General features: G+C 44.4%; 1 protein-coding gene across 2 annotated transcripts in view; it reads right to left on the reverse strand.

The window, feature by feature from the left end:
• Nucleotides 1-27,342, reverse strand: part of BTBD11 (BTB domain containing 11) — a 333,614-nt gene that overhangs the window by 103,597 nt on the left and 202,675 nt on the right. For both annotated transcript variants that reach the window (XM_027541876.1, XM_027541875.1), the window contains exon 3: nt 17,142-17,346. In XM_027541876.1, coding sequence (XP_027397677.1) covers nt 17,142-17,346 — 205 coding nt within the window. The remainder of the gene's footprint in view (nt 1-17,141; nt 17,347-27,342) is intronic.

Genomic DNA, 27,342 nt, shown 5'->3' on the forward strand with positions numbered 1-27,342 from the left:
GTGGGATACTTCTTTTTGTAGTTCGGCAGTGTGTGGGATCTAGTTCCCTGACCAGAAATCAAACCCAGGCCCCCTGCGCTGGAGTGCAGAGTCATAGCCACTGGACCACCAGGGAATTCCCCGCCCTCTGGTTTTATCTGACTACTCACTGTATGGCTTTGGGCAAATCTCATGCTTTTCCTAGACTTTCCTTCCAGTCTCATAAGTTGTGAAAAGCAGCTCTGGCTGGTCTTTCCACTTTTGGAATCCAGGGAGGTTGCAAGTGTGGGCGATCCCCGGAAACCAAGAAGCACTCGCTCCAGGAGATTTTGATAATGACTGTGGTTAGAAGCGTTATAGACAGGGTGTTGCCCCTCCTGATATTTCCCACATGGCATTTCTTCCTGGAAAAAGCAGCAGGAGACAGGGCTGGGGAAGCCCACCTTCCTCTCAGGGCTCTCCCCCTCCTGCAATTTCTCCCTCACATGGGCCATCAGAGACCCGTGAATTAACCCCTCAGTTGCTCCAGGCAGACTACTCTTTTTATACCCATTCCCTCTACATTGGTGTTTTTATCACACCACTGTGGGCAGTTTTAAAAGAACAGCAATTCACAGATTGGAAACAAGTCAAATGCCCAGCAACCTGGGAACCGTTAGGCAAATTATGGTGCCTTCACAAGACGGAATATTTTGTAGTCATTAAAAATGATGTTTATGAATGCTCTGTAGTAGTGCTAGGATAATGCTTATGGCATACTAGTAAGTGAAATAAAAAAGATATAAAATTGTATATACGCCATACAGTTATTTTAATTTGTATTAAAAAAAGGAAAAAATATATGAAACAATCATTTTGGCTACCTCTGGGTAGTAGAATTGTGGATAACTTTAATTTTCTTTCTTATATTTTTATGTATTTTCCAAAGTTAAAAAAAATGAGCATATACAACTTTTCAGTAAAAAGACAGATCTGTATAAAAATCTGTATTTATAGCACCTGTATTGCAGTTGTAAATATATGCAGTCCATGAGGACAGCAGAATGGTTGGAGGGGAGAATGTGATTAAATCAATAAACATAGCAAAACTGTAGACTGGGGTACATGGAGACATGTATAGGCTTTGTTTGGGAAGTCAAACTTTGAGGAATGAAAAGGCAACCCAGATGCTCTGTTGCTCAGGGCAAATGACCAGATTTACTGCCTGGACTCTTTCCTGTAACACGTGAAACCCAGGTCTGTCCTGGCAGCTGTCAATATCACTATTTCTGAAAGGATAAAAAAGGGGTGAAAACTTGGCACAGGAGCAGGTGGATTGAAAGCAGGCTGAGCCCAGAGAATGCCCTCCTCCTTCCCTCTCTTTCTCTTTCTCCAGGCCTTGCTGGTACCAGGCGCTCTGGCTCCCACTGCCTTTGCCACCCTGGGGCAGCCCACAGTTTACACCAGGCAGTTTCAAAGGCTCATTTGTGTTGCTGTTCTTTACAAAAATGCTTTCCTGCTTGTTCAGAACATTCACGTACGGTTCCTGAGGCCCTGGAAACAGGGCAGGCAAAGGGTTCTGGGCAAATGAGAAAGAGCCAAAAATCCAAGGAAGCTAATATAGCTTTCCTCTGGACCATTCAGCAGAGGGAGGAGGCCACTGGTGACCCCTCTCACTGGGGGACTCTGCCACTCCGCCAAGCCATCCTTGTGGGACTTTTGCAGGAACATTCTAACTGGTCCTTCCATCACCCCCTGCTCCATCCTCCCGCTGCCATGCACTCAGATCATCTTCATATCCCCCTCTACTCTGTGCCAGGCTTGGCTGGCTGCCAGAGAGAGCAAGAGATGATCAAAGCCCAGTCCCTGCCGGCAAGGAGCTCAAAGTCTGGCAGCGAAGACAGACATTTGGAAGCAAATGAGGCCAGAGTGGTGACTGGGGCCACACAGGAGCAGGTCAAGGGGACACAGGCTCTGGAATCACAGTGCAAGGATCAGCCTCCAGCCCAGGCACTTACTAGCTTAGCTGTGTGACCTTGGGCCAGTCCTTAGACTTCTCCACTCCTCCCCATATGTATGTAGGCAGCGTTACAGTATCTCAGAGGCTTCCCTGGTGGCTCAGCGGTAAAGAAGCTGCCTGCAATCCAGGAGCTGCAGGAGACATTGGTTCGATCACTGGGTCGGGAAGATCCCCTGGAGGAGGGCACGGCAACCCAATTCAGTTTTCTTGCCTGGAGAATCCCATGGACAGAGGAGCCTGGCAGACTACAGTCCATGGGGTAGCAAAGAGTTGGACATGACTGAAGCGACTTAGCATGCACGCACAGCATCTCAGAGAGAGACTGGGGCATTTAAGAGGAATAACCTGGAAAAGCTCATCACAGGGCCTGGCTCAGACTGGCATTCAAGAGTTGTTATAATCATTCACAGAGGCCTTCATGGGCACCAGGGGTGAGGGGCACAAAGGTTTCACAGCAGAGGTGAGGATGCAGTTGAGTCTTGAAAGATGAGCAGTTATTTGTACCTTGCTCAGGCATTTCCCTTGTCCAAACCTTCACCCTAACTCCACCATTGAAGGAACAGAGGCCCATCAACACCTACAGGATGTATTTTTCTTCCATAGACTTTCAACTCAGTGTGTATTTTCTAAATCCTTGACTGTGGGGGAGGCCCAGGCACCACCTAACTCCTATGGTCTTGATGCAGACAGGACCTTCTATGGGCCAGACACCCTGCTGCAGCAGCTGGACGGCAGGACACAGGCAGGGTGGGAAGAGGACAGGTGGGGCAGCAGCTTTTTATCAACCCCCTACAGAAATATTTCAGCATTTTAACAACTGGCTGAACATCTGCACTTCTGCCAACCAGCTGAAGGTCAGTCTGGCCTCTGGTCTATGGCATGTGCTTCCCGCCTGCCCCCACCACCCCCCCGGCCCCACCCAACATGTATCTTGTGATTTCCTTTCTTGGAGCCTTTGCCAGCAGCTCCTCCCACCTAGAATGCCTGATCTCATCTGTCTTTCAAAGTCTGACTCAAAACCACCTTCCCTGAGCCTCCCAGCAGTTTATCTGCATCTGCCTTCTCACCCTTGGCACTTTCTATCTTTGATGATAAATGAGCTGCTCAGGGTAGAGCCTAGAGGTCTCTGGGCTTCCTCGCCTCCCCCCTCCCCCCAGCACGGGGCCACTTCTGAGCCCTGTGAACTTGGACAAGTTGCTGAACCTCTCTGCCTCACTTTCCACATCTATAAACGGGGGATGACGATAACAATACTTCCCTTCTGGGGTTCTCGTGAGGGATAAGTGAGTTAATTCATGCAAAGTGCTTATAATGGTGCCCAGCAAGCAGCTCTTCCAATTACTATGCTTGAAAGAGGCACTTGAGGGACTTCCCTGGTGGTTCAGTGACTGGGAGTCCACCTGCCAATGCAAGGGACATGGGTTCAATTCCTGGTCCAGGAAGATCCCACATGACATGCAGCAACTAAGCCCATGTGCCACAATTACTGAGCCTGTGCCCTGAAATAAGAGAAGCCACCACAATGAGAAGCTCATACACTACAATGAAGGACAGCCCCCCACTCATCGCAACCAGAGAAAGCCCTCCCATAGTAACAAAGACCCAGAACAGCCAAAAGTAAGTAATTTAATTAAATTAAAAAGAGGCACTGGATGTATGTTCAATGAATGAATGAAGAATGAACAACTGAATAAGAAGTCCATTAGTAAATAAAACAAGTAATTAAGAACATCGAAAAGTACAATAAGGAATGAAAAGCTCAAGCAGCACTGAGGTAAAGATTTAAGAGGCAGGGTCTGTATTTACATAGCCAGCTATTTGTTTCAGGAGGTTAACATTCTTCTCAAAGATTTTTTTTTTTGCTATTCTCTAACCAGATGAAGGCAATGGCACCCACTCCAGTACTCTTGCCTAGTGTCCATGGGGTCACTAGGAGTCGGATACGACTGAGCAACTTCACTTTCCCTTTTCACTTTCATGCATTGGAGAAGGAAGTGGCAACCCACTCCAGTGTTCTTGCCTGGAGAATCCTAGGGATGGGGGAGCCTGGTGGGCTGCCGTCTATGGGGTCGAATAGAGTCGGACACGACTGAAGGGACTTAGCAGCAGCAGCAGCAGCAACCAGATGAAGTGATTTGATTATTATTATTCCACTTACATTAGTGATACTTACTGAAGCCTAAGCTGGGGGAAATATTAGCAGGAAAAGGGAAGAGGTGGGGGAAACATATTAAAACAAGAATCTCCTATTGGCCTTTACCCTTTCCAGGGAATCCTGTGCTCCCTGCTTTATGCCTGATATCCTGCCCATCCCAGTGGCAGGGCACCTGGTTAATGGAGCAAACTCTGGACTCTACCCTGACTTGCTGTGTGACCCAGGCAAGCTGCACAATCTCTCTGAGCCTGAAGTTCCTCAGAAGAAGGCAGACTGTGATAGTGTAAGATATGCTACTATACTCTTAGGATTCTAGTGAAGACCCAATGACTAATGCACTTAGTAGAGTCTGTGTGTGTGTTAGCTGCTCAGTTGTGTCTGAGTCTTTGCGACCCAATGGACTGTAGCCTGCCAGGCTCCTCTGTCCATGGGGATTCTCCAGGCAAGAATACTGGAGTGGGTTGCCATTTTCTTCTCCAGGTAGAGAGTCTAGTATGTCATAAATACGTGGTGATATTTGTCGGTGATGATGATGATGATGGCTGCTTTGAAAAACTTTGCTCTAAGATGATCAAAACACAGAAACAAAAAAAATGCCTCCACAGTGGAGCTGGTCCCTACACTTCTTACTTTATTGCTTCAGGTGTGTGAGTCTCATGGACTCTTTTTCCTTTAAGAGGGACACTATGTGCATTGAGTCTCTAGTTCAGTCTCTAGTTTTCTGTGATGTTGGTAATGTTTCCTATCTGGGGATCCAATACAGGAACCACTAGCCACATCTAGTTATTGAGCATTTGAAAAGAGGTAAGTGGTCCTAAGAACCAAAGCTATAGTTTTAGTCAACTGAAGTTCATTTAAACAGTTTCACATGGCTACTGGTTACCATACTGGACACAGCAATGCTAGTTCCTTTATCTTTGTCATGAAGGTAAGGTCCCATAAAATAAGGAGAAGCTGGTGTCAGACCAGACCAGATGGTTAACTGGGATTCAGAAAAGACTTGGATACTGAAATGAACAAGTGACATGCACGTGTTTGATCAGACTAACTCCCCAAGTTGGGAGAGGGGGCTGTTTTTAAACTTGAACCACCCAGCTTGTTACCTGTGGTCAGGAGCAATCACTCCCCCATAGGCTGGGAAAAAACTCCAGGGTAATGGTATAAGCTGTTGGACTAGCCCTGAGGGCTGGAGGCGTTTAACAGCCCTGAAGCTGACATGGTTTAGGATCTGCCCTGCTGCCTCTCCCTGGGGAGGACACCTGTCAGATCCTGCCTCACCCTTCTCCTGCAGGCTGTGGCTAATTTGCTATTTCCGAGCCTCTGCTGGCCACCTTGTTAATTGGACGATGATCATTATATTTGGATGCCCAGTGCTTTCCCTTGGTCACTGCTCCAAAGCCTGAGAGTTCTGCAGGTTGGTCACATCTGACCTCTGGAATCCATTCATTTTGGCAAACTGCAGCAGGATCCAGCATCTCCATGAATTAAGGTGAATTTGTCATTGTTGTTTAGTTGCTAAGTTGTGTCCGACTCTTTTGTAACCTCATGGACCATAGCCTGTGAGGTCCCTCTGTCCATGGGATTTTCCAGACAAGAATACTGGAGTAGGTTTCATTTCCTTCTTCAGGGGTTCTTCCTGACCCAGGGATCAAACTTGTATCTCCTACACAGGCACACGGATTCTTTAGCACTGAGCCACCAAGGAAGCCTGTGAATGGGAATGGAGGCCTTGCAGAGCTCAATCTGGTCCCCCCAACTGGGGAAATATTTCTTGGACACCTATTACGTGTTGAACTCTGCCAGAGAGATGAAAATACCAAAAAAGGTTCATTCTTCCCTTTGTTGTTCAGTTGCTAAGTTGTGTCAAACTCTTGGACTGCAGCACATCAGGCTTCCCTGTCTTTCACTATTTCCCGGAGTTTGCCCAAACTCACTCACATTCATGGCTATCTAACCATCTCATCCTCTGTTGCCCTCTTCTCCTCTTGCCCTCAATCTTTCCCCGCATCAGGGTCTTTCCCAATGAGTCAGCTCTTCGCATCAAGTGGCCAAAGTACTGGAGTTTATGAAACTTGAAATGGGGGCAGGAGGAGGTTGGGGGAATGAATGACAAACACACAAATCCACAATACTGTTATTCACATGATGCTCTGTGGAGCACTGGCACTACCCGGCAGCCTGCTAGAAATGAAGCACTTCAGGAACTTCCGTGGTGATCCAGTGGTTAAGAATCTGCCTTCCAATGCAGGGGACACAGGTTCAATCCCTGATTGAACAACAAGACAACACGGGCCCCAGGGCAACTAAGCCCCTGCCAAGACTAGAGAAAGCCTGAGCTCCACAACGAAGAGCCTGGGTGTGGCAGAGAAGACAGCGCAAACAAAATTTTAAAAAAAAAGAAGCACTTTAGGCCCTACCCCAGATATAATGAATAGAATCTGCATTTTAATGAGATCCCACGGGATTCAAATGCACTTTAAAATTTGAGGAGCCCTCCTACAGTATACCTCTAGGTTATAAGCACTGTGACTGTGAGACTAATAATGGCCGTTGTCTATAAAGAGCCTAATGCATGCTGGATTTTAAGTGCTTTCTATATATTAACACATAATAGCTTCACACTAGCCCTCTGAAGCAGATTCTATGACAGCTCCCACTTTACAGATAAGAAAACTGAGGCTCAGAGTGGTTAAGTGGTTGAGTTAAGGTCACAGAGATAGGAAGTGTCAGAACCTAGATATAAACTCAGGCATTATGGCTCCAGAATAAAAAATGTCCAGAGGTATAATTAATGCGCTATGAAGGTCCTTAGCATTACCTAAAGAGCTTCCAAATAGCATTTTCCTACTAGTAGTGACTAGACTTAACCATCTCACAGGTAGATGAAGGCATTTTTACCTCACAAGGTGGAGTGTAGTGGTTCGGTTAAACTCTGTAAGTAAAATAGCCCACGTAGCACACGGCACAATAATAGCTGCTTATCAAATGTTCATCACCTTTCTTTAGGCACACTTATGCCTCCATCAAGAGAGGGCTTACGAAGTACCAGATGGAGTTCTGGTCTCTCACCTTCCTTCTCGCTCCTCATTTCTTATAGGAGAAAGTGCTGATAGCCTGGCGGTTCTCTCAACCTTCTTTACTGCCTAATTTGTTCTTCCACCCAACAACTCTTCAGAACAAGGTCTTGTTTTCTGTTCTTTCGCCTTCCTTTCCCCCACCCCGTGGTATGCATTCCATTCCCTTAACAGAGAGAAACAGAGAGAGAGAGAGAGAGAAAGAGGGCTTCCTTCCCTCTGGCCACACAGCATTCATTTGATGTTTCTGATACTCTCAGACCTGCCCAGGGCTTCCCAGGTGGCACTGGTGGTACGCTGGTGGCAAAGAACCCGCCTGCCAATGCAGGAGACATAAGAGATGTGGGTTCAATCCTTGCGTAGTCCCAGTGCACCAGCCCCAAGCAACCAGTATCATGCATCGAACTTGGACTGGCGAGGAGGGAGCAGGGTTCGGGATGGGGAACACGTGTATACCTGTGGCGGATTCATGCTGATGTATGGAAAAACCAATACAATATTATAAAGTAATTAGCCTCCAATTAAAATAAATAAATTTATATTAAAAAAAAAATCCTTGGGTAGGCAAGATCCTCTGGAGAAGGGCATGGCAACCCACTTCAGTATTCTTGCCTGGAGAATCCCACAAACAGAGGAGCCTAGTGGGCTACAGTCCATAGGGTTGTAAAGAGTCAGACATGACTGAGGTGACTTAGCACGCACGCACATAGACTTGCCCAAGTGTATAACTTTTTTATTTAACCTCACCGCACCTCAGTTTCCTCATCTGTGAAATGGGGAGACGTGAGGCTAGCTCCTGCCTCAAGGGGTATTCCAAGGACTGAATTAGTTAATAACATAAAGTATGTAGAGCAGGATCTGCCATATACTAAGTGCTGGTCAAAATCTCTTATAATATCTAAGAAGACATCAATCTGGATTAAGGAAGTAAATAATAACCCCTGGTCATTTATGGATCACCTGTTAAATGTCAGTGATTACTTTTGGGGATAGCTAGGGAAATAAGCCTGGAGCATGCGAGCAGTAGAGCCAGTGCCAATCCGAGGGCTGCCAGCTGGCAATGGCCACATGGCTCTCTGGATGAGAGATAGAACATGCAGGTTTCAGACCCAGCTCTATTCAGTTCTGCAAACATTTACTGAGCACTTACTAAATGCTATCCACTGAGCTATGCCCTGGACACTCAGTGCATCCTCAGACAATAGGGAAGGATTTTTGGAGGAAGAGATGCTTAAAATGAATCTTGAAGGATGAAGTGAGATGACGGAGCAGAGGGGACAGTGGTCCAAGAAGAGGGCAAAGCATGTGCAAAGGCACTGAGGCACTGCCTTTGCAAATCCACTGAAAATACGCTTATGACTCCAGACAAGTACACTCATCCCTCTGGGCCTCAGTTTTATCATCTTCAACATGAAGCGTGTTCAACGTGCCTGTGCTCAGCTGTCTTGACTTTAAATTCCATATCCAATGATGGGACAATCCATTGGAAAAATAATAATAATAATCCACGTCAATTCAATGACATGGATCAACTGCATTTACCATTGGGTCCTTATTTTGTGAAACAACCAAAAAACTTTTGCACATACACAGAAAACTAAGATTGGAAGGAAATTCCCTATAAGGTCTTAGTGCTCATTCCTGGATGCAGAGACTCTGGGTGACTCAAAGTTTCTCCTTCAAAGTTTTTGTATATTTATATTTTATTTAATAAGTATATTCATTTTATATCCTGTAAACATTCATAAAGATTATAAAAAGATTCTAGAGATTAGGGATGAGGCTTTCAAATATTTCTTTCAAACCATAATCCAGGGACAGCAAAACAGACTAGCAAAGACAAACACTGAGTAGGGCCTGATGCCAAGAGTTCAAAGACTAGTTCTGCAATGTTAGCTGCATGACTTTGGCAAGATTATCAACTCCAGTGAAGTTAATGTAAAAAAAAAAAAGTTTCAAGAAATATAGTTACCTTCCTCCAGGCAAGAGACTCTATTTTTTTTTTCTATTAAATTTTACTTAATTTCTAAAAAATGCAAGTTAACAACCACAGCATCAGGAACCAGCATCTTTTTTAAGAAAGGGCTAAATAGTATTTTCAGCCTGGTAGGTCATTTGGTCTCTGTCAGAACTAGCCACAAGTGCCAAAGAAGCTATAAATAATATGTAAACAAGTGAGTTTGGCTGTGTTCCAATAAAACTTTATAAAAACAGGCAGTTGGCCAAGCTTGGCCTGCGGGGTATCGTTTGCCAATCTCTGCACTGCGTTGATTTAATGGCTCATTAATGGGCTGTAACCTGCAGTTTGAAAAATATTGGGATTAGAGTTGCTTTTACCCTGGCCAGATGAAGTAAATTGCAGTGACACTCATGTCACACATACATCATGTTTTAAAACTTTGTTTCTTAAGGTAATTATTTAGAATTCAACACGCATTTTTTTCATTAGAACTGTTTATACAATGGTTGGAATTGCAGGCAAGCCCACAAATAGCCCTGCAGAAAACAGGTCTAAAAACATGGTTCTCCCACTCTGGGTTGTCCCTATTCATCCACTGGTTCTGAATTTCTCCAGGACCCACTAGCACTGGGGGTACATTTTAGAGGACTTTTGTGCCAGATGTGATCATGGCCCTTAGGAAGATGAGAAAGTAGCATTCTTCCTCTGGGAAAAGGCATCCTGCATTGCTGCTTAGAATGCCAGGAAAAAAATAGTTCTCCTGTCTCTTCCTTCTTGCTGTCGAGGTTCCTAGGGTGTCAGCAGAAAGAGTCCATATGTTGGGGAGTATTCCCTGTGGTATATAAGCCAATCAGTTGTGAGCTGTGTGGCTAATCATGGTCAAAAGTACTGAACTGTGCAAATGATCCACTTATGTGTTATTTATTTTTTAAAAAGTAAAGTAGAAGAGTGTAGTGACCCTCTGTCAAGCTTTTGGGAGCCTGGAACCACTGATAACCTTACTGTTTGGAGAATTTCCCGTATCATAAGTTCATGGTTCAGTAAGGTAAAAATTCATGTTCCCAGTTGCCCCTCCTGCTTTGTGCAGGGATGTGGCCCAGGCTCCACTGATTTAGAAGCAAGTGGTGTGACATAAATGGAACATGACAGAGGAGGTAGCAGAGACATTTAGCATTCAAGGGTAATGGTGACAGAGGTCCTCTGGGAGTGACCATTGTCCAGCGTTAGTTGCAGCATGTGAACTCTTAGTTGCAACATATGGGATCTAGTTCCCTGACCAGGGATCGAACCTGAGTCTCCTGCATTGGGAATGCAGAGTCTTAGCCACTGGACCATAAGGGAAGTCCCACACCAGAAGTCTTCTTAAGCTCTACTAAACATATAGACTTATGGGACCATCATAGCCACTCTTGTCCTGTGTGACAACATCAGACGTTCCCTTTACTGGGAGGCCTTGTAACAATTCACCCAGCCATCTCAGAGCTATCTTCTACCCAGGTGATGCTCAGGTGCAAGAAGATAAGATCCACTTGGGTGGTTGTGAGAATTGCCCTGATTTATGAATCCAAGCATCTCCTGTAACAACTCCACAGAAATAGCTTCCAAGGTTCTTGAAAGGAACATCACTATTATAGGGATCAGTGAATTCAAGGAAGCCCAAATCTCTGGATATTTACCAAGTATTTATAGTACTATAAGGCCAGATATAATGTGCCAATCTAGGGTCATTTTGACCATAAGCAATGTTGCTTAGTAACACAATTGATATTGCAAATTTTATCATGTTTCCAGGGCAACAGAGCTAGAGAATTAACCCAAGGTCAAATTCTCATGCAGGAAGGGGAAGGATTTGTTAACCCTCTGCTTACGCTGGGCCTCTCAGAGGTTTTCTTTCTGCTAAGCAGGTTCAGCTTTTGCAACTAAACATTCCTGTTAGTAGTGTTGCTTGTATCAAGGATACTCTCCTCACTTGTGTTCTGATACACATACCTTGATGGGAAAGAATGGGGAAGAGTTACAATCAGGCCAGAAATTTTGCATAACCTTGGGTGTTTCCACTGGAATATGTTAACATTTGGATATCACTTGTCATGTACTGATGTGTTCTGATGATTTTCTGGTAAGGTTTCTTGGAAGATGTATTTGAATATCGTTAGCTTCTAATGTCTGTTGCTTGGTTAACTCTATTTCCTCAAGTGTAAATTTTTCCATTTGTTAAGACTGTTCTGTTTCTCCCATTCATTTTCCTCAAATTCTTGGTGATTGGAGGCTCATGTTTGTGGCTGAGATTTCCCTGGTAGACAGTCTGCCACATCTGTTTGCACAGCTCTGCTTACAAGAGGGGTGAGAACTGCCACTGCCTGGGTGTAAAGTTTGGCTGGTTTCCTCAAGAGACTGGGGTACAGTAAAAGTACCTAATGCCTAGTCTTCTATGTGAAGCTGATCACTGTTCGTCTCAGGCATTACCGGCTAACCCAGGCAACAAAACACTCCTATTTATCCTCCTCTTTTTAATTTTATGGTGACAAATGACTGAAATCATTCATGTTCAAACACATCTAGGAATCACTAGTATTTCTAGTAATGATGTTGTTGTTGTTCAGTCACTAAGTCATGTCCAATTCATTGTGACCCATGGACTGCAGCATACTTGGCATCTCTGTGTTTCACTATTTCCTGGAGTTTGCTCAAATTCATGTCCATTGAGTCGGTGATGCCATCCAACCATCTCATCCTCTGTTGTCCCCTTCTCCTCCTGCCCTCAATCTTTCCCAGCATCAGGGTCTTTTCCAATGAGTCAGCTTTTTGCATCAGGTAGCCAAAATATTGGACCTTCAGCTTCAGCATAAGTCCTTCCAATGAGCATTCAGTGTTAATTTCCTTAAGGATTGACTACTTTGATCTCTTTGCAGTCCAAGAGACTCTCAAGAGTCTTCTCCAGCACCACACTTTGAAAGCATCAATTCTTTATTGAAAGCATCAATTCTTTGGCTCTCAGCCTTCTTTATGGTTCAGTTTTCACATCTGTACATGACTACTGGAAAAACCATAGGTTTGACTATATGGACTTTTGTTGGCAAAGTGAAGTCTCTGCTGTCTAGGTTTGTCATAGCTTTCCTTCTGAGGAGCAAGTGTCTCTTCCTGACCCAGGGATTGAACCCAGGTCTCCTGCATTGCAGGCAGATTCTTTACCATCTGAGCCTCTAGGGAAGCCCCAGTAATGATATAAGGCAGGAAAATCTTGTCATAGATTTAAGATGATTCTATTAAAAAACAGTAGTAGCCACACGTGACCCCTAACCTCAGAACTGAGGTGTTTACATTTATCATTACTGTTTGGGAAATACATATAGCTTAATCATAATCTTACAAAATTTATCTGAGTTTTTTTTTTAACATAAAGTGAGAGATTTCAGAAGCTCAAAAAATAGTAGCCAAAGTTCTGGAACAACTTAAACTACAGAAATTTTATGCTGGCACTGAGCTTCTTCAAAACCCCACAATGAAAAATGAAACTATTCAAAACAAATGTAGCAACTCGAAAGCTATGCCCACATGAAAGAGGAAAATGGTATACGGAGACCTAGTTCCAGATACTCCAGCCAAGAAAGGCTCTTCTGACAAGCAGAGATGGTTTGAGGCACAGAACAATCTTTATTTCAGTCAACAAATATGTCTCAGACTTTCTGTTGGGTATGGATGAAAAGCACACAATATTCAGCTCCTGTTCTTGAAGAGTCTGTGATAAACATATAAGCACTGTAACCTTACCTGACTTTGCCAGCATAGATAATGAAAGCAATGTTGTTTGATTTTGGGGAAAAGGATACAGGAAGAAAGATAAAAAACAGCTCCAAATTAGGATGCTCCCTCCCACTGGAAACGTCTTGTTAGTAAGTTTTGGTATGAAGTGGCTGTAAATGTTTTACTGGAAACAGAGCCCTCTCTCCTCTGAAGCCCTTCCCTGCGTGTTTTCAGATGCTAGTAAATACCAAGCTCTATTCTAGCTCAGAATGGGAAGAAACAGCTTTTTGTCTAGAAGGAATCATACACAGGCTTCTTTAGGGACAACGACAACAGCATTTTAGAGCTAAAAAATAAAAAGATGTATATCAGCTACTCTCGCAGGATAAGGGGAGCTCTCCTCCTATTAAGCACGGCACTGGATGTCTTAGTTACAATATCTAATTTATGGCTTACACCAGTCCCAAGAGGCTGGTCTTATTCTCATTTTACAGTGGAAGAGAAGAGTTTCAATAGGGATGAGATGACTTGTTCAAGGTCCCAGAACTGGAAGAAGCAGAGCCGGGATCTGATTCCAAAGTTGTTCTGACTCCCAAATCCATATACTTTCTCAAAGACCAAAGTGAACAGAACTCAAAAAATGGTAAGTTCTTTCTGTTTTGTGTCATCCCCTGAAAGTTCAACCAAGGAGGAATGGAAATATTGACATAAAGGACTCCGACAAACTATAGAACATGTTCTCTTTACTGGGCTCTCCCTCACAGCTCATTCCTCTTTAAAACTTGTTCCAGAAAGTTTGCAACCCTTAGATGGTCTCCCTAGACTAATAGTCACTTCAACTACACTCTGAATTCTGAAAACAGATTCCAGAAGGGAAGATGGAAACTACATAACTGAAAATACAATGGGAGCCACGCAATGCTTGGGGAGTTGGGGACAGGGATAGGTCACAGGATGAGATATGTATTTTAGAGTTTCAGTTTGGTGGCCGTGAGGATGGAGCTGGTCAGAGAATATTAAGCTTCACACCCAGGGAGACCATTTAGAAATGAAATGCAGTGTCAGGTGTGACTTAGCGACTGAACAACGGCAGCAGTAAAGGGAACGAGGGGCTGGGCCTTGCAGTGTGGCAGCAATCTGGGGAGGAAGGGTTAGAATAGCAGTCCCCAACCTTTTTGGAACCAGGGACTGGTTTCATGGAAGACGAGTTTTCCACAGACCAAGGGTGGGGGATGGTTTCAGGACGATTCTTGTAAGGAGTGTGCACCCTAGGTCCCTCGCATGCACAGTTCACAGTGGGGTTTGTGCTCCTGTGAGAATCTACTGTGCCGCTCACCTGACAAGAGGTGGAGCTCAGGCAGTAACGTGAGCAATGAGGATATCCATCTGAGTAAATACAGATGACACTTCGTTCGCTTATCCACCGCTCACTTCTTGCTGTACAACCCAGTTTTTAAAAGGCCATGAATGTGGGAGGGGGGGCAGGGTTGGGGACCCCTGGACTACAGGAATGGGAGATGGCACAGATATTGCCTCAGTAAGATCTACTGACTAGCTGGCTATAGGAAGGAGGGAAGGAAAGGAAGGAGTGTGGGGTGAGGCCCGGTTTTCTGACTGGTTTGACTAGGTTGATGGCGATGCCATTCTTGGAGACTGGGGAGAAAGGAGGAACAGTCGGTTTGAGGGGCAAGATGTTGGCCTTAGTTTTGAGGTGGTTGTGAACACTCCTGATGGAAATGTTCCATAGGCAGCTGGATCAATGGATTTGTCCATTCTTTCACCCTACAAATAATTATCGACTTTGTGATATATACCAGATGTTGAGTTTGGCATTAGGTACGGAGCGACAACCAAAACAGATGTGTTCTGTGTCCTCACAAAGCTCACAGGCAACACACACACACACACACACACACACACACACACACACACACACACACACTTGCTGTGTTGGGCAGAAAAGAATAAGGTATCCTGAGAAGATCCAGCCTGAGAGTGTGAGACTTGACAGTGAAACTGGAAGGCTGAGTTGCATAAGGTTCTGGCGCTCAGTGGTGATGAGGTCTAACTGGAGATACAAGGGGGTCATCTACAAAGAGGCAGGAATTGAAGGGTGTGGGGAGGAGATGAATCAGAGGAACTACCCCATTCTACAGGCTTTTGGGTGGGGCTGAAGAACTAGATACCCCAAAGCTGAGACCAGTGGCTTCCATCCTCCCAGCCATCATGATTCATACTCAGAACACAAAGTCTTGGTGTGTCTGACTGAGGTTGTTTTCTGCCTGGTGACCATGTGCACGTTGCCACCTCTCCACTTTGGGTATGTTTGGCACATGAAAATATACACAGGGCACCACTGATTTGGCCTGGATACTGGCAGACGTGACTAATCCCCTGATTAAGTTAATTCCAGACTGGCTTGAAATATTGAAGCTAACTTGGGATTCTTAAAAAAAAAAAAAAAGAGGCAATTTCTGTCTCACCCATGCTCCATCCTCTTCTTTAACTGAAAGCCAAGAGACATGGTTTAGGAGCCCAATTAAATCCAATCCATTCTGGCAGAATTAGAGCATCCAATGAACATTTCAAAACCACTTGGAATCATTTAATAGAGAAAAAGTGCATTGAGCCCAAACTGGGAGCTGTTTAGCTATGTGTGGTAAGCTCTCCAACAACATTTATAAAAGGGAATGTTTATTAAGCATTTACTACATGCTGGGCACTGTTCAATGCATTCAGTCTTCAAACAGCCCTATGAAGGATTTATTCTTATTTTATAGATTTTATAGATGAAGAAACTGAGGCACAGGGAGGTTAAAGGCACTTTTCCAAGATACCCTAGCTTTTAATTGGAAGAGCCTGGATTCAAACCTACAAGTCTGGGTCACAGAGCCAGCTCTTTTAACCACTCAATAAACAAGGTCATTACTGTAGTAGTTACAGTGAACAAGCCTGTGTATATTGGAAGATGGGCCTGATTTGTGAGATGCTGGGGGAGATGAGGGGCTTCCTGGGTGGCTCAGTGGGTAAAGAATCTGCCTACAATGCAGGAGACGCAGATAGATGCAGTTTGATCCCCTGGTTGGGAAGATCCCTTGGAGGAGGGCATGGCGGCTCTCTTTAGTATTCTTGCCTGAAGAATCCCATGGACAGAAGAGCCTGGTGGGCCACAGTCCACGGTGTCACAAAGAGTCAGACACGAATGAAGCAACTGAGCACCCACGCATAGGGGAGATGAGCTTTGTGGACCTGTCTGCATGTAATGAGGGGACGCCTCCAGGCAGCCTTCTGGACTGATAGCAGTTTGGATGCCTTGCCTCTGACAGGGTGAAGTCATCCTCAGAAAATCCTGGGGTTTTCCAGGCAGAAGGGAACCTGGAAACCACTTAGTGTTGCTGCTGGTTTATGGACGAGGAGGTTGAGGCACAGGGGAGTAGATGGATGGTGCTGAGGAGCAGCAGAAGCTGGGTCAGAGGGAGCTTCCTCTTCCAGGAAGCCCTCCCTTCCTTCTCTGCCATGAGGACTCTGCCTCATGGAACCTGCTATGCTGTCCCCCATGCACCCGAGAAGCCCACTTCTGGGTGAGCAGGTGTGACAGTTTCCCCCTGAAGTGCCCAGGACAGCCAGGATGAAATGAAGACAGACATCTCCCACCCATAGGGCTGGCATCCCCCAAAGGTGCCTTCACAAGGAAGCCCACTGGCACTGCAGAAACCCTCATCTCTCTGGAATGTGAAGACCCACTCTTCTGACCCAGGCCACTTTTATCCCAAATTGGACCGGCCCTATGCAAACGCATTTCAAAGATCCCACTCAGGTCTCAGGGCTTCCCAGGTGGTGCTAGTGGTAAAGAACCCGCCTACCATTGCAGGAGACATAAGAGATGTTGGTTCAATCCCTGAGTCAGGAAGATCCCCTGGAGGAGGGCATGGCAATCCACTCCAGTATTTTTGTCTGGAGAATCCCCACGGACAGAGGAGCCTGGTGGGCTACAGTCCATAGGGTCACAAAGAGTTAGACGTGACTGAAGCACTTAGCACGCCTGAAGTCTCAGATACTCCTCAGGGCACAAGATTCAACCTCCAGTGAGTTTCTGGAAACTGGGCAGCTCTGGCCCCTCCCCTGCCCCACCCTTGCACCACCTCAGAGGCAATACCCACCCACCACAAAGTGGTGTCGACCTGAAGGGAGCTTCTCTCTCTGGTCATCCAAAGCCAACACATGTCTTACCTTTCCACCTGGAGGTTGACTTTGGAGGGCTCCACGTTGGGATTTTCCCATTCCATCTGCGGGCAGTGCATGAAATAGCAAAGGGTATACAGGGCCTCGGGCTCCCAGTAGAGCGCCCCCTGCTTGTGGTGCAGGGGAGTGCCATTGCCATGGTGCTTGGCATTGAGCGGCTGCAGGTGATGCATTGCTCGGGACACCAGGTCACCTGTGGACAGAAGTAAGATTTCAGATCCTTCAAGCAGCCAAGACTCACAGAGAAGGGGTGTAGAGATTCTCGAGATTCCCTCATTCAATGGAAATGGTCTCATCAGGCAGAGAGGGAAGCGTTTGTTCATTCACCACATGCCAGTCCACGACTTATCAGGTTTGGGGTGCTGCTTCAAGCAAAGCAGGCTGCTACGATAACTCCAGTCCTGCTCTTTGGAACCCACAATTTCTAACAAGGCACAGAAAGCCCTTTTGTACGTGTCTACTTCCAGCCTTCTTCATCTGGGACACACCCCTCTGTCACATCCTCTGCTGTAACCAGTACTGCCTCCCTTGCAATCACAAGAATGGACTATACTGTGTCTTTCCTCTGAGCCTGGGCATAAACTGTTATTCCCTCTATCTAGAACATTCTCTCTCTCCTCTTTTCCAGGCTAACTCCTGCTGATCATCCAGGTGTCGGCTTATATATTATATTCCAGGACACCATTCTGGAATTTCCCCCACTTCCCTGTGTCAGATGCCACACTGTACTTTCTTTATTACAGCACTTAGTACACTGTGACACAGTATTCTTTTTGTCCATCATTCCAAACGATAGCAGCTCAGTCTGAAATGACACCTATTTGTGACAGCACAGTTAGAGCACTTTAACATTGAATTCTTATAACACCCTATGAAGTAGGCACCTTTATAAACCCATTTTACAGATGAGGACACAGAGGCCCAAAGAGGTGAAATAACTTCTCAGCAGGGCAGAGCCACTAACAGTAGAAGGAGGATTTGAACCCCAGCACTCCGGCTCCAGAGTCTATGCACTTAACCATGCTCCTTGAGGGGCATGTTTTACTATTCTCAGCACTGGCAAACTCTGAAAACACTCTGGTTTTTCTCATGCTTTCTTAGAAGAAAACTAGCTTTCTCCTTCATCAAACCAGACCTGCACGTTCCCAGGTAGGCCGTGGAGAGAATATCTTCTTACGGGAGACTGGTTGGGCCTGAAGCTCTGACTTTCCTTGACTAAGACTGTGTTTCTCAAATGTGGTTAGCTTGTAAGCAACCTTCAGGAATGTAGTTGTATCCAAGCACCACCTGTATCATTATTTACTTAATCTTCGATGGACTCATTTTATTTTTTAAATACATATATCTAAAAAAGAAACATTATGTCACTGCCATAAATGGGAAATCAGTATCCCTTGCTGTAAACAGAAGGTCATTGTGAAAGTTAATTCAATAAAAAGAGTGTGATTAATTTATACCTGAATTCTGGTTCTGTTTTCTTTTGTTACAAAGGGCAAGTGAAAGAGTTGTTAGGGGCACATATCAAGTGGAGCCTTTCCTCTGAAAGCAATTAGAATGGAAATAGAATTGAAAAGCATCACTCCCATGACCAGTGTTATCTAAGGCACTGCCCCTGTCCCTCTGGAAATCATCTCTTGCACAGTGGGAGGTGTTGCACATCTGGGGAGATGTTCCTCGAAGATATTCATGATGGTGAATTTGTGTGTCAGCTGGGCTAGGCTATGGTGCCCGGTTGTCAGTCTAAATGTTGCTGTGATGCTATTTTTTTTTTAAGTTTTTTTAACTTATTTAAATATATATTTAAAATTTTTTCAATATTGTGTTGGTTTCTGCCATACAGCAATGCAAATCAGCTGTAATTATACATATATCCCCTCCCTCCCAACCCTCCCTCCTCTCCCCCCATCCTGTCCCTCCAGGTCATCATCACAGAGAGCTAGAATGGGCTCTCTCAGGCTACATAGCAAATTCTCACCAGCCATTCCTCTTACACTTGCTAGTGTATGTATGTTGCTGCCACCTCCTCCATTCATCCCACTCTCTCCCTCCCACACTGTGCCTACAAGTCCATTGTCTACACTTGCATCTCCATTTTTCCCCTGCAAATAGGTTCATTAATATCCTTTTTCTAGATTACATATATATGCATTAATAGACTATATTTGTTTTTCTCTTTCTGACTTACTTGTGAAGCTATTTTTTACATATGATTAATATTTATATCAGTATATTGTGAGTAAAGCAGATTACCCTCCAGAATGTGGGTGGGCCTCATCCAATCAGTTGAAGGGAAAAAATAGAGGAGAAAAGAGAGAAGCCCTTGAATAAGAAGGCATTCTGTCTTCAGACTCATGACTGAAACATTAACTCCTTCTAGAATTTAACCTTCCCTCTCCAACCTAGCTCCCTGTGGGGGTCAGGGACTGTCTCCCCCATTCCCAACCCCTCATTACCCAGCTGAAACCAAGCCTGCAGAGCCCACCAGTTCTCTGCCATCCAGCTGTACCTTTTCATAAGACACTTGTACCTAAAATCCAAACAGCTCAGTGAAAGGCAGGAGTTTCTCCTCTACAGGCCCAAGGCCTACCTTCTAGGTTCCCATTTCTTGTCTGAGGGAGGGGCTACTTCCTCAAAAGGAGATTGACAAGAGGGCTATTCATCCCCTTTGTGGGAGCCGGCCTATGGAGGTGAGGTCTCAGCTGAGGGTGAAAACGGCAAATATTCCCCTTTCTCTTCCACGTCCATGGCAGACATGCTTAACTGATCACAGAACTCCTATCCACTGAGTGGAGATGCAGCCTTAAAGTCCTTCTTGAGACAAAAGTCCAAGTGGTCACTATTTACTCTGATTGTCAAAGGACAGAAAACTCCATATCCTAAAGCCAGAGCCCTAAGGTGTCATCAAGATAACCTAACCAGAGTACAATCCACTAAGCTTAATATCTGGACAATGATGCAGGGGTTAAACAGACAGTAGTGAGGGGTTAAACTTCCCTACACCCCTCTGCCTTCTACTAAGCCTTAACCTAGAGTCTGACCCTCCTTCTCTCCATTTCCCACAGCAGGAGAATATATGCAAGAAACTCAAAAAAGAATCAGAGAAGGAAATTCTCTTTTAGGGGTAGGTGGGCAGGAAAGATCTTAAGAGGACCTGTAGATGGAAGCTGTGGCATCCCATGATTCTATGTGAGCAACAGTCCAGCTGTTGTTCACTGAGCATCTACTCTGTGCCAGGCACTGTGAAAAAGCACCTCACATGCATTGTCTCTAGGACTCACAAGGCTCTATAGGGTACTAGACCATTCAGGTATGAGCTAAATCAAATCCCTTATGATTATACAGTGAAAGTGACAAGTAGATTTAAGGGAACAGATCTGACAGACAGAGAGCCTGAAGAACTATGGATGGAGGTTCATGACATTGTACAAAAGGCAGTGATCAAGACCATCCCCAAGAAAAACAAATGCAAAAAGGCAAAATGGTTGTCTGAGGAGGGCTTACAAATAGCTATGAAAAGAAGAGACACAAAAGGCAAAGGAGAAAAGGAAAGATATACCCATTTGAATGCAGAGTTCCAAACAATAGCAAGGAGAGATAAGAAATCTTTCCTCAGGGATCAATGCAAAGAAATAGAGGAAAACAATAGAATGAGAAAGACTAGAGATCTCTTCAAGAAAATTAGAGATACCAAGGGAACATTTCATGCAAAAATGGGCTCAATAAAGGACGGAAATGGTATGGACCTAACAGAAGCAGAAGATATTAAGAAAAGGTGGCAAGAATACACAGAAGAACTATACAAAAAAGGTCTTTATGACCCAAATAACCATGATGGTGTCATCACTCACCTAGAGCCACACATCCTGGAATGCGAAGTCAAATGGGCCTCAGGAAGCATCACTAAGAACAAAGCTAGTGGAGGTGATAGAATTCCAGTTAAGCTATTTCAAATCCTAAAAGATGATGCTGTGAAAGTGCTGCACTCAATATGCCAGCAAATTTGGAAAACTCAGCAGTGTCCACAGGAATGGAAAAGGTCAGTTTTCATTCCAATCCCAAAGAAAGACAATGCCAAAATACTGCATAATGGCACTCATCTCACATGCTAGCAAAGTAATGCTCAAAATTCTCCAAGCCAGGCTTCAACAGTACATGAACCATGAACTTCCAGATGTTCAAGCTGGATTTAGAAAAGGCAGAGGAACCGGAGATCAAATTGCCAACATCCATTGGATCATCCAAAAGGCAAGAGAGTTCAAGAAAAACATCTACTTCTGCTTTATTGACTACACCAAAGCCTTTGACTGTGTGGATCACAACAAACTGCGGAAAATTCTTCAAGAGATGGGAATACCAGACCACCTGACCTGCCTCCTGAGAAATCTGTATGCAGGTCAAGAAGCAACAGTTAGAACTGGATGTGGAACAACAGACTGGTTCCAAACTGGGAAAGGAGTATGTCATGGCTGTATATTGTCACCCTGCTTATGTAACTTATATGCAGAGTACAACAAGAGAAATGCTGGGCTGGAAGAAGCACAAACTGGAATCAAGATTGCTAGGAGAAATATCAATAACCTCAGATATGCAGATGACACCACCCTTATGGCAGAAAGCAAAGAAGAACTAAAGAGCTTCTTGATGAAAGTGAAAGAGGAGAGTGAAAAAGTTGGCTTAAAACTCAACATTCAGAAAACTAAGATCATGGCATCTGGTCCCATCACTTCATGGCAAATAGATTGGGAAACAGTGGAAACAGTGACAGACTTAATTTTTTGGGGCTCCAAAATCACTGCAGATGGTGACTGCAGGCACGGAATTAAAAGACGCCTGTTCCCTGGAAGAAAAGCTATGACCAACTTAGACAGCATATTAAAAAGCAGAGGCATTACTTTGCCAACAAAGGTCCATCTAGTGAAAGCTATGGTTTTTCCGGTAGTCATGTATGGATGTGAGAGTTGGACTATAAAGAAAGCTGAGTGCTGAAGAATTGATGTTTTTGAACTGTGGTGTTGGAGAAGACTCTTGAGAGTCCCTTGCACTGCAAGGAGATCCAACCAGTCCATTCTAAAGGAAATCAGTGAATATTCACTGGAAGGACTGATGCTGAAGCTGAAACTCCAATACTTCGGCCACATGATGCAAAGAATGGACTCATTTGAAAAGACCCTGATGCTGGCAAAGATTAAAGGCGGGAGGAGAAGGGGGCGACAGAGGATGAGATGGTTGGATTGCATCACCGACTCAATGGACATGAGTTTGAGTAAACTCTGAGAATTGGTGATGGACAGGGAGACCTGACGTGTTGCAGTCCATGGGGTCTCAAAGAGTCAGACACGACTGAGCGACTGAACTGTACTACATTATTTTAGCTTTACAGCAGTGATCCACAAGCGGGGTGATTTTGCCTCCCAGGGGACACGTGGTAATATCTGGAGACATTTCTTGTGTCACATCCCAGGGACTGTTACTCTACCTAGTGGGTAGAGGCTCGAGATGTTGCTAAACATCCTACAATATACAAATCAGTCCCCATAAGAAAGAGTTTTGCCCAGGAGTCAATAATGCCCAGGATGAGAAATTCTGTTTTACAGATAAGGAAACCAAGGCTCGAGGTCACAAGGCAGAGAAGATTGGAAACCTGGGTCTGCCTGATTCTAATGTCTGTGCTCGTCACCCTACACTGACCTAAGTCCTTTTTACAGAGACAGCACACCGCAGCCGTGGCCAGCTCCAAGTCCATGATGGGGCAGTTTGGCATTGTGTAGCCAAGGTGTTAACAAATGCTCCTTTCCTTTGATTCAGTAATTCCATTTCTGGGACTCTGTCCCAAGGTTGGAATCCAAAATGCAGCAAAATCTTCATGCACAAGGATTTTTATCCAAAACCTTATTTATAGAATCCAAAATTTGACAAAGAAACAAATGTTTGAAAATCAGAGCATGGTTAAATAAACTCTGGTATGTGATAAAACTTATGCAGTTACTAAAAATGTTTACAGAGAGCTGCAATAAATGAAAAAAAATCTTTAAAATGGTAAGTGGCAAAAAAGTGAAATTCAAAATTGCATACAGTGATCAGGATTATGTTATTAAAAATATGCACTGAGTAAATAACAGGGGGAAAAAAGCAAAATGTTTACCAAGGATTTCTCTGCCTAGAGGGATTGTGGGTGACATTCCCTTCCAACTTTTCTTGTTATTTCTGAATTTTGAATTATGGCATATGCTTCTTGGGTTTATCAGAGTAATAAGCTTAGCGAGGTGGTGTTTACTTTCTAGTGCCTCCTATGTAGGGCCAGGTTGGGGCACATTCATCTTTCCCTCTGTCTTTCTTGAAAGCACTCATAAAAAAGCTCAAAATAAGAAAAATCAAAATTGGGTGGAGAAGAGAAGAGGATCCATGTTTTGAGGCCACACGTCACCCCTCCAGGTCCCCAAGGCCCTGGGAAGGCTTTGGTGTTGGTTGGACTAACCGTGTCCTCAGAGCATCATTCAGTTCGCCCTGCACTTCTAGGCTCTCCGCTTTTTCTCTTGCTGTTTTCTCACTTTATAGGAACCTTCCCTTCATCTTCTCATCTACTGAAGACTCTCAAGGCTGTGATCAAATGCCACTTCTTCCAGGGAGCCCTCCAGGATGCCCCCATTCAGAATCAATTGCCCTTTACTCTGTGTACCTACAACACCTGATGATAAAGTCTAACATGTTACGTGTTTAATTCAGACATGCTTTAGATGCCCATACATCTGCTTCCCCTATTGACTTTAATGGATAGAGACATGACTCATTCATTGCCCTGTTCCCGGTGGAGCAATGTGTTTGGTGGTTAGGGACAAGTTTTCTGGAGTCAGACTCTCTGAGTCTGAGTTTCCAACCTGCCACTGACCAGCTGTATTATCTTGGGTGAGTTAACGTCTCTGTATTTGGGGATAATTATGTCCTTTGTGAACTTGTTGTGTGGATTAAACTGCTAACATGTAGAAAGTACCTAGCATTGGTTTCTTCATTTGGAAAATGGAGATAATAATAGTTCCTAATGAAGCGATCATATAAATCACTTAAAGCACTTGAAATAGGGTTGGGCACATTCTAAATGTATAATAAGTATTCAGCATATATCTTTTACTTTGTATTGTTACTACCATCATCATCTTCATCACCAGCACCATTTTTTCCATCATCTTGGCCACCATTATCATCTTCATCATCATACTATCTACATCACCATCAGTGTCATCACTGTCATCAGCCCAGGCTCTGGATCACAGGCCTAAAGGATGTCTCTGATGAGGGTTGGTCATGGGAGATGAAATCGGCATGGGGATTCTACAATCACTAGCTCCACTTCAAATCCCACTCTATGTGTGTGCTATCTGCTGCTTCCCGGTCAGCTTCATTCATGAACCCAAAGCAACAAACCCACTGTCACTAGCTACACTGAGTTTGGGTGGCTAGAGCTTGGTTCTAGGAACCTACTTGAGAATCTGCTTATAATCAGGTTTCCCAAATGTCAGTCATTTGAAAATCAGCATCATGAATTCTCACATATCTGTGTGCCATAGGTCCGATTTATTTGCTTAATATTTTTCTTTAAATTGGCTCCTTCTTTCACACAATACATTCATTGAAAAAAGAAACTTTATATCAGTGCCATAAAAGGAAAACCAATATTTTTCTAGCACCCATAAAAAATTCATGGCAATTAAAAATAGAAAGTGTTTTGTGTATTGCCTGCAATCTCCCTTGCTACCCTTTGGGAAATGGAGCTCTGCCTTCCAGACTCAGGTTATCAGTGCAATTCCCTTTAAGCTGTCTTCCTGCATGCCACTGTGATCACCCTGAGACAAAGGATTGCATATTCCAACATGGGTTCCTTTCCCCAAAACCTGTACTGTGACAGCACCTTCAATTCCTTCCCTGCTGTTCATCCACAGTCAGCTACCACTTTCTATGTACATTTTCAAAATTTCCCACAACCCTGGGGTAGGAGGTATCATCACTCTCTTTTCAGAGATGGTAAAGCTGGGAATCAGAGTGATCAAGTTACTTGACCTAGGTCACACAGCACAGATGAGGAAATCAAGGCACTCTCCAGCATCATAAACCGTGGTTTAACTTGCCTCCCAAATTTTATTGGGCTCCAAAATCACTGCAAATGGTGACTGCAGTCATAAAATTAAAAGATGCTTGCTCCTTGCTTCTGAAGAATTGATGCTTTTGAACTGTGGTGTTGAAGAAGATTCTTGAGAGTCCCTTGGACTGCAAGGAGATCCAACTAGTCAATCCTAAAGGAAATCAGTCCTGAATATTCATTGGAAGGACTGATGCCGAAGCTGAAACTCCAATACTTTGGCCACCTGATGCAAAGAACTGACTTATTGGAAAAGATCCTGATGCTGGAAGGATTGAAGGCAGCAGGAGAAAGGGACAACAGAGGGTGAGATGATTGAATGGGCACCACCAACTCGATGGACATGAGTTTGAGCAAGCTCTGGGAGTTGGTGATGGACAGGGAAGCCTGGCGTGCCGCAGTGGGTTGCAAAGAGTTGGACGTGACTGAGCGACTGAACAAAGACAACTCATTCCCTATTTTATACATGAGAAGATTGAGTCACAGAAGGGTTAAGACCAGTGACACTTTACCATTGAAAAGGGTCACAGGTACATTCTAGTGGCTAGAGGCAGCAGGACCTTATGAAAAGACCCCATTTCCCCATTTACATTTGAGAGGCTCCTTGTCCAAGCAGAGGGCTTTTTTTTTTTTTTTCCTGGTGACACTGAGGAGAGACAACCCAGAAACCCTTTTTATGCACAGTTGTAAATTAATGGTCCTGTTTCGAGTAACACATTGAGTGGGAACTGCAAGTTCACAGTTTAGTGTAAAAAGAAAATAGAAAGAGGCATTTTTCAATGAAGCCCTCATTTTTTTTCCCTTTAAATAACAGAAAGCAATTACTCTACTTAATGGCTGTCCAATGCAGGTTAATTGGGAGCTTGGGGGCAAGGCAAGGAACATTGGGCAGAAGAGCTGCAACAAGGTCTCAGAGGACACAAATATGGGATGGATGGGACCAAACGAAGAGTCGAGTTGATTCAAAAATGAGCACAGCCAGGGCCTCTGCTTTCCCTGGAGATGGGGTGGACTCGCTTCCGGCAGACCTACTCCTGACCCAGATCAGGTAAGGAGGCCTGCCTGGTCTGCTCACTGGACTCTAAGTACTGTCTTGCTAATTTCCTGGGGCTCACGGTTAAGAATCACCAGCCTGTGTCAGTTTGGGGACCTTTGTGAGTTAGCTTCTCACTCAAATAACGTGAGTGGCTCAGTTCAGCTAGTAAAGAATCTGCCTGTAATGTGGGAGACCTGGGTTCGATCCCTCGGTTAGGAAGATCCCCTGGAGAAGGGAAAGGCTACCCACTCCAGTATTGTGGCCTGGAGAATTCCAAGGACTACAGTCCATGGGGTCGCAAAGACTGAGCGACTTTCACTTTCACTTTCAAATAATTTGACATACAGAGATTCCAGTTCTAGCCCTCTGAGTTCAAAATTCAGTTCAATAGAACACTAAATATTTGACAAGAATTTCATTGAGTTCCCCTCCCCTGTAGCATTTTCTTCAGCTTTTGTTTCACAGACTAGTTCACTATGGGTCATTCGTGTATTCATTGGACATTCAACAGGTATTTCCCAAGCTAAGGGCAATGTGTTAGGTGCTTAGAATGCAGAACTCAACTGGACACAGCACAGTTAAGCAGAAAAAGAAAAGATGATTTGAAATGGGACTCTGCCACTTAGGAGTTGTGTGGCTTTCGGTAAAACATTTATCCTTTTAAGTCTTAGTTTTCTTATCTATAAAATGAGAATAATAATACCTTTCATGTGCTTAAAGCATTTGGCACACAGCAGGTGGTCTGGAAATAGTGGATGTATTTTTGCCCCAAGCCATAACATCACCACTATACATCACCACTGAAGGCAGTTTGGGGTTTTAATATGATGCCCTGAGGATAGAAGCAGGGTGTATACAGAAGTTTCAGTGGGCAGGGGCAGGGTGAGGCGGGTGGGAGAGTGGGGGTGGGTCTGTCATCTACCTGCTGGTGAAATACTCGGTAACCTTTGTGAATTCTCACATCTCCAATTTAGTTTTGAGGACAGCATTCACAATACCTGGTACAGAGCAAACTGTAGATC

This window comes from Bos indicus x Bos taurus, chromosome 5 (genome assembly GCF_003369695.1).
Source record: "Bos indicus x Bos taurus breed Angus x Brahman F1 hybrid chromosome 5, Bos_hybrid_MaternalHap_v2.0, whole genome shotgun sequence".
Taxonomy (NCBI): domain Eukaryota; kingdom Metazoa; phylum Chordata; class Mammalia; order Artiodactyla; family Bovidae; genus Bos; species Bos indicus x Bos taurus.